The sequence below is a fragment of the Suricata suricatta genome, chromosome 3 (assembly GCF_006229205.1).
Source record: "Suricata suricatta isolate VVHF042 chromosome 3, meerkat_22Aug2017_6uvM2_HiC, whole genome shotgun sequence".
Lineage (NCBI taxonomy): Eukaryota > Metazoa > Chordata > Mammalia > Carnivora > Herpestidae > Suricata > Suricata suricatta.
Window position 1 is genome coordinate 25,491,032 of NC_043702.1, and position 20,725 is coordinate 25,511,756.

At 34.6% G+C, this 20,725-nt stretch overlaps 1 protein-coding gene across 2 annotated transcripts in view; it reads left to right on the top strand.

Annotated features, from left to right (window-relative positions):
* The window catches only part of KANSL1L (KAT8 regulatory NSL complex subunit 1 like), a 129,938-nt gene that overhangs the window by 106,168 nt on the left and 3,045 nt on the right, over positions 1-20,725 (top strand). The window contains exons 7-13 of one of the 2 annotated variants that reach the window (XM_029933929.1): positions 1,929-2,091; positions 4,743-4,850; positions 12,874-12,999; positions 15,286-15,404; positions 16,331-16,455; positions 17,836-17,890; positions 19,102-19,214. In XM_029933929.1, coding sequence (XP_029789789.1) covers positions 1,929-2,091; positions 4,743-4,850; positions 12,874-12,999; positions 15,286-15,404; positions 16,331-16,455; positions 17,836-17,890; positions 19,102-19,214 — 809 coding nt within the window. The remainder of the gene's footprint in view (positions 1-1,928; positions 2,092-4,742; positions 4,851-12,873; positions 13,000-15,285; positions 15,405-16,330; positions 16,456-17,835; positions 17,891-19,101; positions 19,215-20,725) is intronic. The other variant, XM_029933930.1, reaches the window with a different exon arrangement.

Sequence of the window (20,725 nt, forward strand, 5' to 3'; positions counted from 1 at the left end):
GGAGTTGGAAAAAATTGCAAGAGAGAACTAATTATATGGTAAATATTCAGATTTTATCACCTTTTATTCATAATGCTCTATCCATATAAGGAAAAGGGAGAGTAGCACCCTTTTTTCTTTGTAATTTCAAGGATATTTTATATCTTTCTGTACATCATGAAAGGACAAATAATTCTAGAGTGAGTCCAAAGTATCTGTGTATCTTATAAAGATAAAAACCAGCAATTGTTCCCATAAATATATGCATATAACCTCATTAGAATAAATCTTGGAAATAACTCACATTATTATAATGTATAAACATGTTATATCTTTTTATAAAAACTCATCGATTTACTTGACCTCCTAGAATGACTGTATTTCTTAACCTTCCTTGAGGCTAGGTATGACTCTCTTATCTAGGTCTTGGCTAATGGAAGGTAAACAGAAGTCACTGCATGATAAATTTTAGCATATGTTAACAGGAACTGTTTTTTCCCCAATGAAATAGTCTCAGGCATACATGCATTTGAGAATTTGCATTCACTGAATTTTTATTAAAGCAAATAAGATAAAATGCAGTTGGTTAGCATTCAGGTTTCAACCATATGTCAGAGACTGTGTCAGGTCTGGGAAATTATAGACCCAGCCTTCAAGGAGCTAATAGTAGTCCAGAAAAAGTCTAGTTGAGTGCTGTGGTAGAGATAGATGTGCCTAAGGTGCTATGGAAGCATAGAAAATGTCAAGGTTAGCTAGGAAACTCAAACTCAAGGAAGTTGACAAACCTCATGTAAGTTTATAAAATAAAAGTGTTTAAAAATAACATCTAAAGATCTCACTTATTAGCATTTTAAATATCAGTTACATTAAAAAACACAGAGTCCAAATGTTATTATTATAGGGAGTAACAGAGGTTAATTAAGATTGAGGGAAGGAGTACAGGCGAGCTCTATTTTAAAAATATTTTCTCTATTTTATAAATCTTTGCTTGTTTATTAATTTTATAACCAGAAAAAAAATTAAAATCCAGGTTTTAAACAGAATATGTGTTTCTTAATATAGTAAGATAACTTTTTTGGTTTAGCAACATGGTTTTCCTAAGATTCTTGGACTCAAATCGTTATTTTCGTAAACACAAACTCGTGTAACATATTGTGTGTTTTATACATTTTTTCAATGTTTTAAGTCAAATTTTACTTAATATAAACTGGACAGTGCTCATAGTACTTCAGTTACTCTAGTGTAGATATTGCCTGGCATTGGAATTTAAGGGAGAGACTCCAGTTTCATTCATTGATTATAACAAATTACAATGAGGAAAACAGTATGCACAATTCTTAATCCTAACATAGCACCTGCTCACCATCACTTACAGTTCTCACTAATGTGGAATCTAGCCATTGACTTTTTTTTTTAACTTTTTTAATGTTTATTTTTGAGAGAGAGAGAGAGAGACAGAGACAGACAGAGTATGAGTGCAGGAGGGGCAGAGAGAGAGAGGGAGACACAGAATCTGAAGCAGAAGCAGAAGCTATTAGCACAGAGCCTGATGCAGAACTTAAACTATGAGCTTTGAGATCATGACCTGAGCTGAAATCTGATGCTTATCTTACTGAACCACCCAGGTGCCCCCTAGCCATTGTCTTTTAACCCAAAATTCCTCAAACTCCTTTTTCCTTATTGTGATTTTGTAAGGTAAAGGAACAACCCATTTTCCCAGACATTGCTCTTCCTTTTGAAAAACTGAAAAGGGATTAGTGAAATCCCATCATATTTATGACTTTTAATAAATGACAAAGAGTATATCCCGTTGTCATTTTCAAGCTCTTTCTCCAAGGTGACTTGGTAAACTAGGACTTTCTCGTGTCATTCAAATACTGTACTCTATTATATCCTTTCTGATTGATTCAGTTTTTAAGCAAAAATGAAGTACTTTTTTTCCCTTGCAGACTTTGCCTTCAAAAGAAACATCTTTAAATATGACACAAATGCCTTGTTTGCAATCAGCTTCAACTTGGAATAGCTGTGAACACAATTCAAAATCTCAGATATTAAGAGAGCATGTATCAGAATTGGACTCTTCTTTCCATTCTGTCCTATCATTGCCATCGGGTAAGCCTACTTATAAAAAATTTCTAAGTAACTATGAATATATCAATAGTAAAATGTAAGTCTATGGATATAAAGAATTAAAATTATATCAATTATTTTGCCACTGGATATTAGAATTAAAGTTTTCATAGAGGAATTAATCCTGAGTTAATGTTCTATCTCTGCAAGTTGATTCTTTAATTCCCGGGAAACTATTTTGATTTATATTGGGAAATAACTAGCTTTTGATCTTTTCAGGGTTAAATTTTTAGAATTTTATTGATAACTTGACTATGCTGTTGAAATGTTTCTCAAGAAGTCAGTGTTCTTTTTTTAATGTATTGTTCTGCATGGAGTTTTCTCTGCCATATAATATTCCTCTGTTTATAATCAGCATGAGTTTCTCTAAGAGAAGAAAATTGCCTGTTTTTAGGTGGAGCCAATTTTTGAACCTCAAGAAAGTCTATAATCGATAAGTGAGTAAATGAGGCACATACAGCCCCACCTGCCACTAAGTTTCTAGTTCTTGATTTTTGTTGGAACTGTTCCAGTGGTTTACATATAGAACTGAAGTAAATATTTAGAGTAAAAAAGGAAACATTCTTCACACTGGTTATTTCAGGTTCTTCTCTTTAAGGGAAGACATCTCAAATGGGCATTTGTGTTTCATTTTCAGCTTTTGGTTTTAATCATCCAGGGGTTTACAAAGCACTATTTCTTATACCCTGATTCCTGAATCTTTTTTTTTTTTTAACCAATATTTGAGTGGTTTCTTAGCTACATAATACATTGGAAGTAAGTTCCTGAAAGGAGCTATGTTATTCCATCTTCGCGGAAACCTTAATAATAGAAACAGTAATAATGCAGCCAACATTTGGGCTTAGCATACCTATAAGCACATTACATTTTTTTTAATTTCTTTCAACAACCCTGTGAGAATACATAGCTGTCCTCTCTATCTTACATACAAGAAAATTGAAGCTAAGAGATTTTAAATTACTATTTCAAGATTATACAGCTAGTAAATGATGGCGGCAAGATTTGGTGTGAAGTAGTCATACTCCAGAGTCACACTCCTAACCTTTACTCTTACTGCCTATTTTCTTGTGGTATATTTGTTTCTCTGATAATATACCCCTGAGAACTGGTATAATTATCCTTCATTTTAATCCTCGTAGGTCCCCTCCAATAAGTTAAGATTGACTTCCCCACTTACTAATTAGGGTTATTCATTTCTTCTTGCATTCATTTAATAAAAATGAAGTATGTACTGCTAACTAGGTACTAAGTAGGTATTAGGAGTATTAATTCAAATAAATCCCTCCCTCAAGGTACTTGCATTCTAGTTTAAGACAACTGAAATGTAAACTGAGCAGTGTTCTAAAGTGTTATGAAATATTTTTATAAAAGCCCCAAAGTCACAGGGTGGGCGCTAAGAAAGGTACAGGATGCAACAAGGGCCTTCCCCTAGTTATGTAGTTTTCTCACAACTCATGACCAACAGTGGCATAAGAGGTGATACTTTCTTTGTGAAAATAGGTGGTATTTCTTTGGAGAAATAAACTTACTTTTTGGTAATAGGGAACCATTAGATTCCTAAAATGTTTAAGTAATATATTTAATTTGTATTCTTAGTTTCATTTTGTTATGTAGTTTTTGTATGGTCATAGTCTATAGTGCTAGGATTGAAATCTTTCCTACCTCTGTTCTATCCCTTGGGACAGACTCCATGTTAAAATCATGAACCTGTTTTGTTTTTTTGGCTTTTTTTCCACATGAGTATGGATCTGTTATTAAATAACAGCATTTAAAAGAGAGGAACTTCTTTGTTTAAAATCCAGACTCAGTCTGCTCCGATTTCTGTGTTTGTAATCAGGGTTTTTGTTTCCAGTAGCAAAACTTTACATCAACTGCTTTATAAAATATTTGTTTCTTAGGAAGAAGTTTAGGTGTCTTTATTAAATGCTTTTGAAGATGGTTTTAACTTTCTTTATGAGGAAAAGAATGTTTAATTAATAAATGTGCAGCATGTCTACTTTATTATTTAGCTTTTCTTTTGGTTGTAAGAATACAGAATATAAATATAGTGAATAGAATTAAACCTCTATTTAAAGGAAGGGAACTAGTCTGTAAATGTGTTTTCATCTTTGTAAAAGTGTATTTTGTGATTCATAATACTAGTAAACTAAGGGAATGTGAACCTCGGTATTTTTATAAAATGTTGCATCTGAATTATAGTGGTTATCCCTCAGTAATTATAATAATGTATCTTTCAGAAACTTCATTATTTCAACTGTCAAGTGTGTGTGTTTGGGGGGGGTGGAATAAAATTAGAGTCCGCCAGATTTTGCTCTATGTTTTATTCAAGACCTTTGGCTGCATTTGTTCCATCTATGAATACTACTTATTAATCCTAATACTTTTGATCATCTTATCTATTATTTTGGTTCATGAGCTTGTTTATCATCAGAGTTTTTGCTTATTTAGAGCATATAATCAGTAATTTCCAAAACACTGCTCTCTGTGTGCTTGGAAAGAGTCTTTTGCCTTTTCTGATAATTTTGACATTTCAAGCTTTTGCTTATTTTTCTAAGTTTATGTGTTTAAGAAAGTAATCTTAATATTAGAATCTATAAAGAATGGTATCATTGAAAGTACTGTTATTTTTCCAGATGTGCCTCTTCACTTTCACTTTGAAGCATTGTTAAAAAAGACTGAAATAAAAGGAGATCTTGCTGAAAATAAATTAGTAGGAAACTGTGTTATATCTCCATCACCTGGTATGTCATTTACAAATCTTGTACTTTATATATCTTTTACATTTTTCAGACACTCATTGTTTTTGTTTTCTAAGTAAATAAAATTCAACAAAGGAACAAATGTAAATCCTTAGTTGTTAATATTCACTTTTTACAAATTACTATATACACACAAAATCAGAAAATACACAAGAGTGATCTTAATAAATGTGATACTTAATGAAAATTATGAAATATTACTGATAAATAGAAAATCTAAATATACTTGGAGAAACAGCATTCCTAAATAAGATTAATAAGGATATCAACCCTTCCTATTGGTTTATAATTTGAAGTTCTAATAGATTTGGATCCCTTAACAAAATAATTATAAAGCCCACTGGGAAGAATAAATGGGAAATACAAAAAAGTAATTGCTGGAAAAAGTATTCACAGAATCCATCTTAACTACATATGGAAACATGACAAAAATATATAATAGTTACTAGCATAGATTTTGCATACAATTAGGAAAGTAAATCCATGAAGCAGACTATACAGCTTATACTTTATTATATAAGGGAAGAATTGTAAATTCATGAGAACGTGGAGAACTATTCAGTAAACAGTATTTTTAGTATTGTTAGTCTCGTGGGGGAAATTTTATTTATATATTTCATACCATATATCAGAATAAATTCTAGTTGGTTTCAAGAACTTGAACTAAAACACCAAAATTACAAAATAAAACTTTAAGAAGTATAATGAAATAGTTATAAGTATTATGAATGGGGACAGGGACATTGTCTGTGCTTGGAAACAAAAGAAAAAGAATTCAACATATTTTGACCATCTACAAAGCTAAAATCTTTCCAAAATCAGAAAATTCATACAAACTGAGATAAATTCTTTCTAGATTTAATAATCATCTACCTTAAAAACTCAAGAATCAACTGAATGCCTGTTAGTATTAGAATGTGAAAAAGTATAGGATTTTAAAATATATTTATAGAAATCAGCAGCTTTTATAAATACCATAATAACCAATTATAATATGTAAAGGAATTTTTGAGATACTGACAATGAAAATATAAACTATCTAGGATTAATTAAATTTGTAAGGATCTACACAAAGAAAACTTCCCGTTTATTGAGGAATGCAAGATTATGTCCCTAAATAGAAATACCCTGTTCCTGTCAGAAGACAGTATTGCAACCTAAGAATCCTGTTTTTCCCTAGTTTAATTTATAATGTAACTCTAATTAGAATCATGAAGTTATTCTTTTGGAACAAAGTTAGTCATTTATCTCAGAGAAAAAATGTTGAATAGCTAATAAAATTCTTTAAAAAGATCAGTAAGAAGGAGGTATCAGATATCAAAATTGTAAAGGTATAATCATTTGTGGTACTAATGGAAGCCAGATCAAAGGAACTAAATAAATAGCTTAGAGATGGACCCAACTGTCCAATAGAGAATAAAAAAGTTTTTTTCCCTATTCATGTGGGAAGGATGGCCTTGTCAATAAATAATAATTCTTATGAAGCATTCCTTATATGCTAGTACTGTTGGAGGAATTTATATTTGTTAATTGCTTAATCTGTACAACAGTGTAAAGTGAGTAGTAGTATTGTTTTTCTCCCCAAAGTCACATTTGAGTAAGTGATCGGGCCAGGATTCAAATCCAAGCAGTCTGGCTCAGACTCCATTTTTTAAACAACTAAGTTTCCTTTGTAATCAATGGATTAAACAGTGACTTTTTGGGGAAAATACAAGATCTCTACCTCATACAGCACATTGAAACAAATTTGAAATGGGTGAACATTAAATACATTCCAGATGGATGAAAAAGTTAAATGTTAAAAATGATGTCTTAAAAGAATTAGAAGAACTAGATGTATTTAATGATAATGAAAATGATACTCATAAGTAACATGTACTAGGTGCTTATATGCAGACACTGTGCTAAACATTTACTATTTTCTGTTTACATTAAGACATTTAAATATTATAATCAGCAATTCTGGCAAGGCTGTGTGTAGTAAAAACAGGACCCTCAAGTATTTTAGGTAGCATTAAGAATACAAACCTTTTGGAAAGTACTGGGAAATGAATGACAATGCCCTTAAACTACATATTTTTTAAAATAAGCTCATTCAAGAAAAACCCTGTTTACTTGTTCACTTGCTTACAATTAATGTTTATTAAACTGTGACCTCTGTTTTCTGACACAATACGTCCATTTCTAATAACCTAGTCTAATGCTAAATAATAAACATATTCATTTTAATCACTATTTGTGTTAATGGAAAATTGGAAACAAAGAGCATAACTGAGATGTGATTAACTAACACAGTGGAACATAGAGCTTTTCAAAGTATCTTAAAAGTTCATGTGAAGATGGAAACATCAAAGAATGTTAAGTGATGAAAAAAGGACAAAACAGGTTGACTTCTGTGTATGGCCTGATTATAACCATGTAAAAATGTTCATTCTTCTTTCAACCAAATGCAACATGTGGGCTCTGGGGGGATCCTCATTTGAAGAGCTCACCTGTGCAAACACGTACAATTTTTAAGATAATAAAAATTTGAAATGTGAACATGCAAGGCTGTTGAATATTAGTGAATTAATTTTGTTAGATGTAATAATGCGTGTGGTTACATAAACACACACACACTTTTTATCTGTTTCTTAGAAATTCAAGTTCACACATATGTCAATGACAAGATAGAAGATAGATTGTCCAGGATTTGCTTTAAAATAGGCCAGCAAAAAAAATGTTGGTGTGGAGAAAGAGGAAACAAGATTGGCCACCAGTTGGTGATGAATATAGGTACAGGGGAGTTCATTCTTCTCTTCCTCATTTGTATTTGTTGAAATTTTTCCACAGTAAAAAATTAAAAAAATTGGAAAGCACTAAGGACAAGCAGCAGTTGCCTATACTTAGGGAAAAAAGACTAAATACAGGAAAATATAGGTTATGCGCAGGTAATTTTTCATGATATAATTCTACTCCTTGAAATTTTTCCTGAGACTGATCTTAGAAAAAGGAAAAAAATGTATGCATGAAGATGATTATTTTAAGAATGACCATAATAGAAATATGATTAACAAGAGCCAGCTCTAATAGCTAGGGAATAATTAAGTTATATTACCTCGAATCAGAGGAAATGTTAAGCAATCATCTGAAAAACTAACAATTTGTATTGAATTATCAAACTTGAAAAATACAATTGTACATATATTTAAATGAAACTACATATGAAATGTGAATATGAAATGTATTCATGTGTATGACTGAAAGGAATATGCAAAAGTGAAATTATATGCTGTTAGATTTGATGATGATATATTTTCTAATGTTATTCATTTATTTGACTTAAAAAGATAGGGCAGTGTAAATGTGTTGGGCACAGAATTAATGGTAAAGTACCAGTAATGCAATGACATGTTTGTTAGGGGGGAATTAAAGGCTAGGAAGGAAAGACATTTGAGGTGAGTGCTTCAGTATTCTTAGGCACATCATCTAGATACTCTTCTGGATCTTGATCTCTCCTCCCTTCTTTTCTTCCCCTACCACTCTCAACCCATATAATTAAGGGCTAATTAGGTTTCATCCTATATAAGCATGTCTGAAATAGTTGTTATTTTTCTTTTGTTGTTAATGATTTCTGTAGAATTAAGTAAAACTAGAGTTCAGAATTTATTGTTCATAAACTCTGTGCCAGGCAGAGTAAGTGCTAAGGAATGAAAGGTGAATCACAGGGAATCAAAGAAATTATGTGTTGGGGGGGCAGATACACAAATAACTATTAAAATGATGTGAGCACAGATATGACAAAATTTTTCTAAAAAGAGGGAGTGTAGAACTCTGCCTGGAGGAAGGCAGAGTGAAGGGGAAAGGGCAAGAGCAACTCCAGAACATGGTAATGCCAAGGGTAGCTTTAAATACCAGTTGGAATTTAGAGGAAGAAGAGTAAAGTGTTCCAAATCATTGTTTCTCAAACTTTTATGTGCAGTTTACTTGGGGGATGTTGTTAGAATGCAGATTCTGGTTTAGAATGGAGTCTGACTCTGGATTTCTAACAAAGCCCCAGGTAATTAAAATGCTTTGGACCCATACTGGTTTTAAAATGGAAACCAGCATGTGATTTGTCACAGAGCCATAAAACAGGGTGAGATGTTCAAGGATATACAGAATTCCTGGTATTCTTACAGGGTAAAATGTGTGAAGGTAAGTAGAGGGCTGTGTGTGAGCTTTGCCACAGAACTTGGATTTATCCTCTGTTGTCCAGTAGCATTGGCAATTAAGAAAGCACAGCTGACTTCAGGTAACAAGTAGGGGAAAGACAAATTCTAGAGGGTTGAAGAGTGAATGATTAGTTGTTAACCATGAGGACATACTGGGCAAATACCAGGCCATTTAAGGGCCTGTACTCATCAAAACATACAGTCATAAAAGATAAGACAGTGGAATGGTTTCAGATATAAGAAAACTTTAGAGATACAACAATTAAATGCAGAGTGAACAGAATTTTCTATAAATAACATTTATAGGAATGATTGGTAAAATTCTATTAAGTCCATAGTTAGCTGATAGTATTAACTTGATTTTCATAGTTATATGGCTATGTAAGAGAAAGCCCTTGCTTTTGAAAAAAACATATTGATATAGAAGTACATCATGCGACCAACTTAACTTCATTGGAGTTCAGAAGGATAAAGCAAATCCGATAAACATTTGCAGAATCTGAGTAAAGGTTATATGGGACTTCTTTTTACTATGCAAGTCTGAAATTGTCAAAATGAAGTTTATTTTCAGTGGACAGATGAGAGGAACAGTAGCGCCATAATCCACCCAAACAAGCCAAAAAACCTAGGGCTCAGGCTTCTTCACTTACATGTCCTCATATCTTAACCCATGGTCATTTTGATCTTAATCATTTCAAATACGCTCCTTGTCTTCATTTCTACCACTTTCAGTCCAGCCTAATGATCCCTTATCTATACTGCTAAAATAGCCTAATCAATTCTTATTTCCTGTAATCCATTAGCTAGTCATCTTTTCAGAATACAAAGTACAAAGGTACTTATGTCACAGCTGCTCTGTACCCACATTCCTTAAAATCTTTGAAATAAAGTATTGGGGGACTGCTAAAGCCCTACCTACACGGGATCGCTCCTACCTATTGCATGGTTCTTTTTCACCATCCTTCCTTACTCTATACTACCTACTTGCTGTGTGTTGCCAAATTTATGTGGATCCCTATTGGGCCTCTCTGTACATACCATTCTCTCTTCCTCCTTGCCATCAGCTATTTCTGTTCATATTTGAGATCTATGACTTTTACCTGGGTTACTTTTCCTAGAGCTCTCTTACTAGTTGTTACTCCCATTAACTTCTCTAAATAGGAGTTCTTTTCTGTTACACATTGGTTGCAATTTTTTGAGATAATGCCTATAAACTCCATTAGGGGCAGGGATCATGACTCTGCTCACCAGTGTCCCTAGGGTACTTGGCATGTAATTAAGTCTAATAAAGTTAATGAATAAATGAAAGGGAAGGCAGAAGACAAGGAGAGCCAGGTCAGGGTGTGTTTTAGGATAGAATTTAGGAGAGCAAGAACTGAAAGGCTAAGAGTGTTATAAATAGGTGAAGAGAATGTATACTTTTTCAATTGTATTTCCTACTGTTTCAAGAGTCCAATGCAACCTCACAAGACACTAAAGGTAAAGTAAGTATAAAGATAATAATTAAAATTCAGTAAAAAGGATCACCTTAGGGAGGGTTGACTTTTCTTCAAAAAGTTTGATTTGCTTTTAAAAGAAAAGGAAGGTGGTGTATTACTTTTAGAAGAGAAGAGTGAATTGACTGGGAATTGTCTGAGAATACTCCAGAAATGTTTCCATTAAAACAAGAGAGGGCGTTATTGGAATACCTGCCCATATCAGACACATACACATTTTTAAAACCTCACAATTCCAATTACCCTTCTAGAAATGAGTTTAGAATTATGCCTGCAATCTTATTTTGTTTTCTATGTGACATCTTTCTCTGCATTCTTTGGGTGGTAAGAAATCTTGGGGCCATCTTAGAATTCTGCCATTTTCCCTGAGCTCTTTAAGGTTGCTGTTTTCAGGCAGCTAGTTTTGCCTTGTCAATTTGGTCATTTCTTTACAGTAATCTTACCCCTTTTCTGGTAAGTTTTAGGATATCTTCATTGTGATGTGCTGTAAGATTAGAATCCCCCCACCCCTCCCACACACTTGTCTTGGCCCTCAAGTGAGTCCTTGAAGTCTTAGGGTTAATATCATTGTGGAAAAACTTTGGTCTATCATTTCTTCAACATTGGATCCCATTCATTGTTACCGTTTTGGTTTGACACCCACCACCCCATATTTTCCATCACTCTATTCCTTTGAGCTGTACAGTTCTCTGCCAACCTAGATGTTGATGGTTAGCCCGTGTCCACTCTGTTATTCAGCCCAGTGATAGTTTTTAAATTTGAACAATTATATTTCCCATTTCTGAGGGCTCTCCTATGGGGTCTTTTGCCTGTTTCTTTTGGCAATGTTAGTTTTTTTAGTCTTGTTAACTGCATTCTGTGAATCCATTCACTACTACTTGAGATAGTTCATTTGTACATCTTTGTCTTTAATGGTGTTGGTATTCAGATTTTTAAAGCCTTTTGTTCTCACTGTTGAAATTTGCAATTCACTATTAAGACCGCTCTGCCACTGCTATATACAGGGTCCTGCCCACAAATGAACAGAAGCTGCACTATATACTGTTTTCAGGAGCAGTTAGGGTCAGGCAGAACATATTTCAAAGTGAGGCACTTGGGCATTGCTTTCTCATCCATTTCTCTGCTCAGCTCAGATTTTGTTACCTATTAAGACAGATAATCTCAAGGAGTGTGGCTGAGAAGCTGGCATGTGTAGTCATCCTCAGATAACTGTCCATCTGGCTAATTATTCTCTATTTCCCTTTCCTCCAGGTCTAGAGCACCTTTGATGGTCATATTTTTGTGACAGCACTTTCCCATGTGCTTTTGCATTGATTGCTCTCCAAATTCCATGTGGTATTCGTCTCAGATTCCTTACAAATTCTGCTTTACTCACAAGTTCTCTTATTGCTTACTAATGTGGATGTAGATGTGCAGATCTCTATATGCATCTATGTATAAAACGTTTGTCTATTATTTTTAGGGTGCATTGCCATCTTGAAATCAGAATCCGGTTACTGTTGGTAGATGATCATACTGTTTTTCAGCGTTGGTGAGAATTTGGCACTTAGGCCTACATTTCCTTTTCCATTCCTTTCCACATCTCCAGCCCCTTCAAAGAAAAAGCCAATTTGGTTATTAATCCAGTGTTGGAAATATGGGGTTTAGATCAACAACAATGGTCATCAAGAAACTAACATTTACTATATACTTAGGGTAGATATCTTCCTAATGACCATTATAGGGATTAAATCATTTAATCATTATAATCCCATGATAGCTACACTTACCTGTATTTTACAGATAAGGCAACTGAGGCACAGAGACACTAAGTGACCTAAAAGTTTTAGAAAATACATTGCTTTTAAAATTGAAATAACGGTGCTGGGTACCATCAGTTTGAGGAAATCTGGTTCTTGCTCTCAAGAGGTCTCAATCTGTTGTAATTCTGTAGGGTCTTACTCGATCCTGAATTATTTTCACATTTAAGCGTGAGCAGGAGCTAACTTAAGGATTCATTCAGATCATGGTCAGGCAACATTTACAGATGTGGACCAATCTCCTTTATAAAATTTTGCAATTTAGATGACTTCAAGAACAGGTCACCTTTTCATCCCCTTCAAATAATGGAGCCATTATAGGAAATTGGACACTTATCGAAGATGTTTTTTAAGGGACCTTATTATGGGCATTTTCAGTGTAGGATCATTCCATTTTGATATATAAGTATCTCATATGTATTTCTGAAGTGGTGAATTAATGTTCTGCAATGTTATAAGAAATTAACACATTATCTGTGTCAAGGGAAACTTCATATTTCCTTTCTATTTGTTTTAGTACATAATACTCTGAATCAATGGAGAAATGGATATTCTCCTACATGCAAGCCTCAGATAAGGTCAGAATCTTCTGTACAGCTGTTCCAGGGAAGAAAGAAAAGACACTTGAGCGAAACAGTATTAGGTAGGTTAAAACAAGGATGTGAGCACTAGTACTAAAAACTGAAATTCTGATCTTCAAAGAACCTCTGCTTCATGGGAGTTTATAATCCAGGATAGTCTCTAATTACACAAAATATCCATGGTCCTATAAACATTACAATGTATTCATGTAGTCAGTTCAGAATGATCTGTGGACTGGGTGGGCATCCACGCACCAATGGCAGTTAAGTATTTCCTTCCAACTTTCCCTGTCCAGAGTTATCTTCTACTGACTCTCCTCCTGGACAGAACTCAGGCCTCCAAGGTTATGTTCTGGACTCCAAATGTCAGTACAAAGTTTCCTCACAAAAATGTGTTACCACTTCAGGTACTTACTGTCAATTCACTGAAGCTTCCTTAGAATTTTGATAAATTGGCTGAGATTCACCAAAGGTAACCAAGTAGTTCAATTTCTTGTAAGAATTTATAGTTCCAAAATGGTCAACAGGTATCTTTGAAACTAGAACTCTTCTAATAATACAAAGTGGGGTTTGTTGTGGGGACTTGGGACTATTGGGACTATCAGAGTTTCCAGAATTACTGCAAATAATGATTAAAAAATAAAACTTAGCCAGGAAACATATATTTAAATAGCAGATGATCTGTATACTCTTTTGGTGCTTGTTCATTTTTCCAGTGGACAGAACACTATATTCATTAGTCAAGTATTCCCCAGATAAAGTAGGTCAATATACCCAAAAACTTAGAAACTGCACTGTAATTATACTTGATAAGTTTAACACATTTATCACTACTATCTCTAGAAATCCCACCCTAACAGCCCAAGCCATAACCTGATAATCACTACCGGATGAGGCAGAGTGGCACAAAATTAAACTCCTGGCCACATCCAGAGATTCCATTATGCTTCTTAGTGCCTCAATCTTAAGACAACCAAGTCACCTAAGCTTTTGAGGAACCTACATAGATGTAGCGCTCTTCCTCTCTCATCTTACAAGTGTTATATCCCAATAAACTCCTGGAAAGTTATCTTAAGTCAATAATTATTTAATACACCTAACTTACCAAACACCATAGCTTAGCCTTTAATGTGCTGAAAACACATATTAGCCTACAGTTGGGCAAACTCCTCTAACACAAAGCCTATTATATAATTATGTTGAATATCTCATACAGTTTATTCTGTACAGAATGGTTGTATAGGTATAGAATAGTTTTAAGTGTATCGCCTGTTTGTCATCATGATCACATGGTTGACTAGAAGTTGCAGCTTGTTGCCCAGCCTAAGGGTGTCCACCCACATACTGCTATCCCAGAAAAAGGTAAAAATTCAAGGTATGGTTTCTACTGAATGCATGCCACTTTAGGGCTACCATAAAGTTGAAAAATCCTAAGCAGAGCCATTGTTAAGTTGAGGATTATCTATACACCAACATACAGGAAAACCTGCATCTCTTAATAAGAACTACTATGAAATTCAGATTACCTAAGATAAAATGTTTCACCTGAATTGATCTAACTTCTTAACTTCAAGTTTGATGGGAATACAGGAATAGAACAAGTAAGAGCTATACTACAAAGAAGTTACTAACTAGATAACTCCCTAAAGTTCAGGATCCTTGGTCTCTTTAACAAGTATCATGAAAAATAAACTCTTCTTGATTGTAAGAAACCTAGAAGACAATAACCAGTCAATATCTGAAGAAACTACTAACCTTAAAGGACTTTAACAACTAGAAAAATATAAATATGGACTGGGTATTAGATTTATATTACATAGGAAAATACTTTTTAAGATCACTATTAAACAAGGACAGTAAATTAAGTGAATATATATATATATATATATATATATATATATATATATATATATTCACAATTAGGGCATCAAGACAAATGGAAAATATACTAGTAGAAAAAGTTTCATTAGTGGTCAGAAGATTAAGTTAACGAAATCTCCCAGAAATTAAAACAAAAAGTCAAAGAAAATGAAAGAACAGAGAAAATTAAAGGGCTAAGTCTCTGGAGGTTGACATCCAAATAGGCATTACAGAAAACATGAAGAGTCAAGAGAGGGATGATTAAAAAAGGAGATGTACTGGATAAAAAGTTATCAAGACTCAAGAAAATGGAAATAATTGTGACAGAACTGTGGGTAAGATTTTTTTCATTTCCTTAATTGTTTTTGATACATAAGTTTAAAAAAAGAGATAAAACAGCTAAGGAATGTTGTCTAATTAGGAAAGTAATCTTAATACCTATCACCATATTTAATGTATGACATTCTCAATGGTTCTTTCCATGGCAGGAGAGAGAACTACATTTGAAGAATTTGCTTTTCAACGCACAGAACCAGGACCCCATAGCAATTTTACCGCTGTTACTAATGTCAATGTTACATCAAGAACCCAGAATTCCTCATCACAAGTAGGTTTTTTGGTATACTGAACTCTAAAATTGCTTGTAGATTTTTAAAACCAGCCAATGAAAAAACTTATAGAATATTTTGTTAATCTTATTTTACTGGCCTATTTAGGTTTTTGTTTTGTTTAGAGGGAGAGCGCGAGCAGGGAAGGGGGCAGAGGAAAGGACTGAGGATCCAGTGTCTCTGCTGACAGCAGGGAACTGGATGTGGGAATGGAACTCACAAATCCTGAGACCATGACCTGGTGGAAGTCAGATGCTTACCAACTGAGCCACCCTGCTGCCCCTAGAATGATCTTAGGAAGCAATAAATTGGATTAAACTTTACTAGTGAGCTAATTGCTCAGTAATCCTTGATTGTGGCTTTTTTTCCCCCCTGTGAAAAACTGTCATAACCATCTCTACTCCTTACCACGAAGCTAAATACAGTTTTGCTAATAACAATCCAGCACTTGTGGTGGTGGTCTGTCATCCGGTCAGAGAGTAGGGGTTAAAAGGTGAAAGGGTTCAGAAGAAACTGTAAAGCTCAGGGACCAGGAACACCTAAATGAAGGTTGTAAAAAATGATCTTTACTAAAGGGCACACCAAGTATTTCATATTTTTTCCTAATAAGTCTGTTTGATCATTTCCTTGGCATTGGGTGCTTTATGGTAACCTCTGATAAGAGTTTGGCATTTTAAGGTATTCATGTTTTATGGTCTTAAAAATAGGCTTGGATCTGTACACACAAATGTGCCCTGCACACCTGCCAAAGAGATTGTGTTGTTTTACAAAAGATAAGTGTGCTTATTTTTCTTAACATTTTATAGCCCACTCTATCAGATTTATAAAACATGTATGCAGGACACCTGTTAATGCCCTCATGAAAGGAGGGCACCATCACAGGTGAGGGACACTACTGTAAAAGCGCTGCACCCCTACTCCGCAGGGCGCCGCCCGGCGGAGGCTCAGAAGCGGGAGCTCTTACGACATCGACAACATTGTGATCCCCGTGTCGTCAGTGGCGCCGGCCAAGTTAGAGAGGCTCCGGTACAAGGAGGTACTTACTCCAAGGTGCGTGCTTCCACCTTCTTCTTTTCTCTGCTTGAGTGAACACATTTTCATAGTGAAGTTAAAATTTTAATTAATGAAAGGAAGATGCTCCTTTCTCCCTTCTACTTAGAGAACCATGGAGGGAAAACGGTGAAAGAAACCTTTACATTACTCATGCTGGAAAAAAGTGCCATATATTATCACTCGATGTGCCAGTTTTTATTAAGAATTGGGAATTCCTAAGACTTAACTTACTCTTAACACTCTTAGTCCCTTTCTCAATGTTGAGTTATCTTTTATGTACATGTGGCACTAAAAGGTACTTTAGGGATGTAAATAAGTATAGGGACAAATAATCCTTGCTCGTTAAAAGCAGTTTTGTACATGATTGCAAAGGGTAATCACTGCGAGACAGTCAACAAAAACAAGGTTCCGATGTATTGCCAAGTCAGCCATACATACCGTGTATTAGTGGGACATCACGAAGAAGAGAAAAAGAAAGTTTATTCACACAGAAAAATCACAACAAAGGCACACAGATAAGTGTGCAAGGCTAAGCTAGAGACCAAGTTTTTGTGTAGGGGTGATAAAGTTACAGCTACCAAAGAAATTAGAATCAGATTAGACGTCCCTGATGCCATACACAGATCTGCTTCCTAGTGGCAGTGAAGTTAGTCAGGGTGTTTTTGTTTTTAGCAATGATGAAAGCAGTTTCTTAAGACTGTGAATCTGGGACCAGAAAGTAGAAGAGGGTGGAAACAGAGACATAAGCTCAGTGACAACTACAGTAATCCCTACCCCTCTCTGTATTAGCTGGTTTCGAATTCTCTTATTCCTAATTACTTTGAGGTATTAAGAACTCTTAATATTCTAGGCCATATTATGAGAAATCCCACAGAATCTGTTGAGACATTCTACAGAAGAGTACCATTTTTGGTTATGATCTGCAGCATGATGTTTTTTCAATTGACACTGGTAGCTGAGGCTGGCTAGATGTGTTGGGTGTGGAAATGGAAAAATTCTGTGATCCAGTGGTTAAACTCAAGAGGCCCTGCTGGGTGTCTTCACACAAAGAAATTGGTAAATGCTCAAGTCAGGTTTTTTGTTTTTTCCTTCCTATCAAGCCACTGTATCACCATCTATTGACTTAATTCAAAATTAGTATATTCTTAGGTATAAAATGCAGGTACACACAGAAGAGACTGTTCACCGTAAGGCCAAAAGTAACATCTCATTTTCTTGTCTATTTTTCATAATATAAATTTTTCTCTAAAGTATGAAAATACAACCATTTGAATTGTGAAGTCCTAAGGAAAGGAAACTGCATTAGCTGTGCTTAGAGAACACAATTGCTTACACTTAGATTAACATAAAGCTGAAACTGGTTCGTATCTTCAACAGCTGGAGAATGACTGTTCTTCAGCCTCTGGATGAATATAATGTAGGTGAAGAAGAGGTAAGTTGCCTTTCACTTATGGATAATTGTACTGTACACATTATGAAGCTGCTTAATTTGGTATTTGAGGAACTCAAGGGAAATATAAGCCCTTTGGCATATATTGACTTTTTTCCACTTATGAAAAGTTCATTAAGGGTATTGATTGCATTAGGAAAATATTGCCTTTGCAAATTTAAATTTGCACAAAAATAAGGATATTAATTTCATTAGGAAAGTGTTTTTGTGCAAATTTAAATTTGCAAAGGCAATATGTATGAAGAAGAAAAACATGTCATTTGCTCTCATGAACTGTTGAAAGGCTGAATTTATGTTAATGTCTATATTCATTCCCAGTTATTAGTAGTTTTCCCATTTAAGGAGATCTGCTCATCAGCCCTAGAATGCCATATTCAAAACCTTGGGAACAAACGGCTTTTGAATTTGGAAGACTTTGGACTTAAGAAAAAAAAAAAAAACACATAGGGAGTCTAGCATAGTTCTCATAATCAAATATAATGTTTCTATACGGAAATATTTACAGCAATTGGAATAACCTCATCATTCCAGATCGGGCTATGTCACCAAATGAATTATGAAAGGGACTGTGAACATATATGGGTAAAACTTCTATTAAGAATAATTTCAGGGAAAAAGGTATAACCAAACTGATTTGGAAGTGATGCTCTGGAGAAGTTGTATTATGTAAGATATTTTGTTTCTATCATCATCTTTCCATGCCCACTGACTGTTCTTCAACTACCAAATCAACTTTTTAATGAATTCGTCCCTAGTTCAGAATGATTCTAGCCAGGAAACACAATTTCTTAAACTACTACCATCAGAGTCTTAGAATCCCTGATAAGTCATTAAATTAATTTCCACTTTTCTGTTTTACTTTCTTTTTTTGATATTAACACGTTCCTAGAACACTGTATTCCATAAAAGGTAATCAAATACAAACCTTTGAATGAATTAAACATTAAGAATTTTTTATACAAAGCACTACGAACCTATCTGTAATCTTAAGTCTTCAAACATGACCCAGTAGTAAAAAAGTTTAAAAAAAAGTTCACTCCCTCTATTTTGGAATTTGACGTTCATCTTGTAACACTTGTTCTCTCAATTTAGACTGCATTTATTTTAGTTTTCTTCCTATATTGTTCTCTTGATGAGGAATTGTTCTCATATTTCAAAATGTTTCTGATAAAAGAAAAACTTTCTAATTCCAGGTAGAAGATCTTTCTGATGAAGTCTTCTCCCTAAGACACAAAAAATATGAAGAGAGAGAGCAAGCCAGATGGTCACTATGGGAGCAAAGCAAGTGGCATAGAAGAAACAGCAGGCAGGTGTTATCAATTTAAAAGCCAAAACCATGAAATCCATGTAGAATTAACAAAAATTCTGCATGAATATTGAGAAAGACCACTAAAAAGGAAGAAAATATACTGTATAACATCAGTTATTTGTCCATAGGAGGGAAACACTGCTTACTGAGCTTACATTCAAGATATATTTTGGCTGGGACGCCTGGACGGCTCAGTCAGTTAAGTGTCCAGCTCTTTTGATTTTGGCTCAAGTCATGATCTCAGTTTCGTGAGATTGAGCCCCGCATTGGGCTCCACACTGATAGCATGGAGCCTCCTTGGGATTCTGTCTCCCCACCCCCGACTCATGCTCTCTATATATACACATTTTGGCTAGTTACAGAGGAATGGAAGGAGTTTCTTTCTTTCTTTTTTTTTTTTTGTAATAGTTTATAGGAAGGAGTTTCTTTATTTTCCTCCAGTCTTATTTCTCAGGCTCACTGTCAGTGTGAGGATGAGTTACCTCAGCAAATAATGTGAAAATTCCCCCTAGATAGAGTAGGTCATTTCAGTGTACTGTAGTAGCAGACCTTACACTAGGGATTAGAATCTGGGTGATCTACTTTAACATACACACTTAAAAAATATGTAATTTTTTAAAAAATTTTCTCAAGAAACCTGTCTGGTCTAAGAACCAGATGGTCCAGGATGCCTGGGTGGCTCAGTCAGTTAAGGGTCAGACTTTAGCCTACGTCATGATCTCAAGGTTCGTGGGTTTGAGCCTGCCTCAGATTCTGTGTCTCCCTCTTTCTCTGCCCCTCCCCTGCTCATGTTCTGCCTCTCTCTTTCAAAATAAATAAACATTTAAAAAGTTAGAAGAGAAAAAGCAGATGGTCTAAAATACTTAGAATATGACTAAAAACATAATTAGTAATTCTAGATTGGAGAAAGTCCACAGTATTTTATTTTTACATTTCACTGCGTTTTAATATAGCCAAAACTCTGAGAAGAAGATCATGAAGACTGGGTAGTCACTAAATTTAGCATGGGGGCATCTCTCATTTACTTAGTACAGTTGACCCTCAAACACAGGTTTGAACTTTGTTGTCTGAACTGTGTGTGTCCACTTACACACAGATTTTTAATAGTATGGCACTATGCATGTTTTTTCTCTTCCTTATGATTAAGAATACAGTGGATAATACATACACAAAATGTGTGAATTGACTGTTTATATTATTGCTAAGGTTTCCTGGTCAACAGTCAGCTATTAGATTAAGTTCTTAGGGAGTCAAAAGTTATATATGAATTTTTGAATGCACAGTGGGGGTTGGTGCTCCTAACTCCTGTATTAAAGGTCAGCTGTATTTTTATTTTTTAAGTTATCTCTACACCCAACGTGGGGCTCAAACTCACAATCCCAAGATCAAGAGGTACATACTCTACTGACTGAGCTGGCCAGGCGCCCCTCAGCTGTATTTTTAAAAATGCGTTTCTCTTTAGGTCCAAAAATATCCAGATTTGTTGTAGATCCTTATTCCAAGAGTTG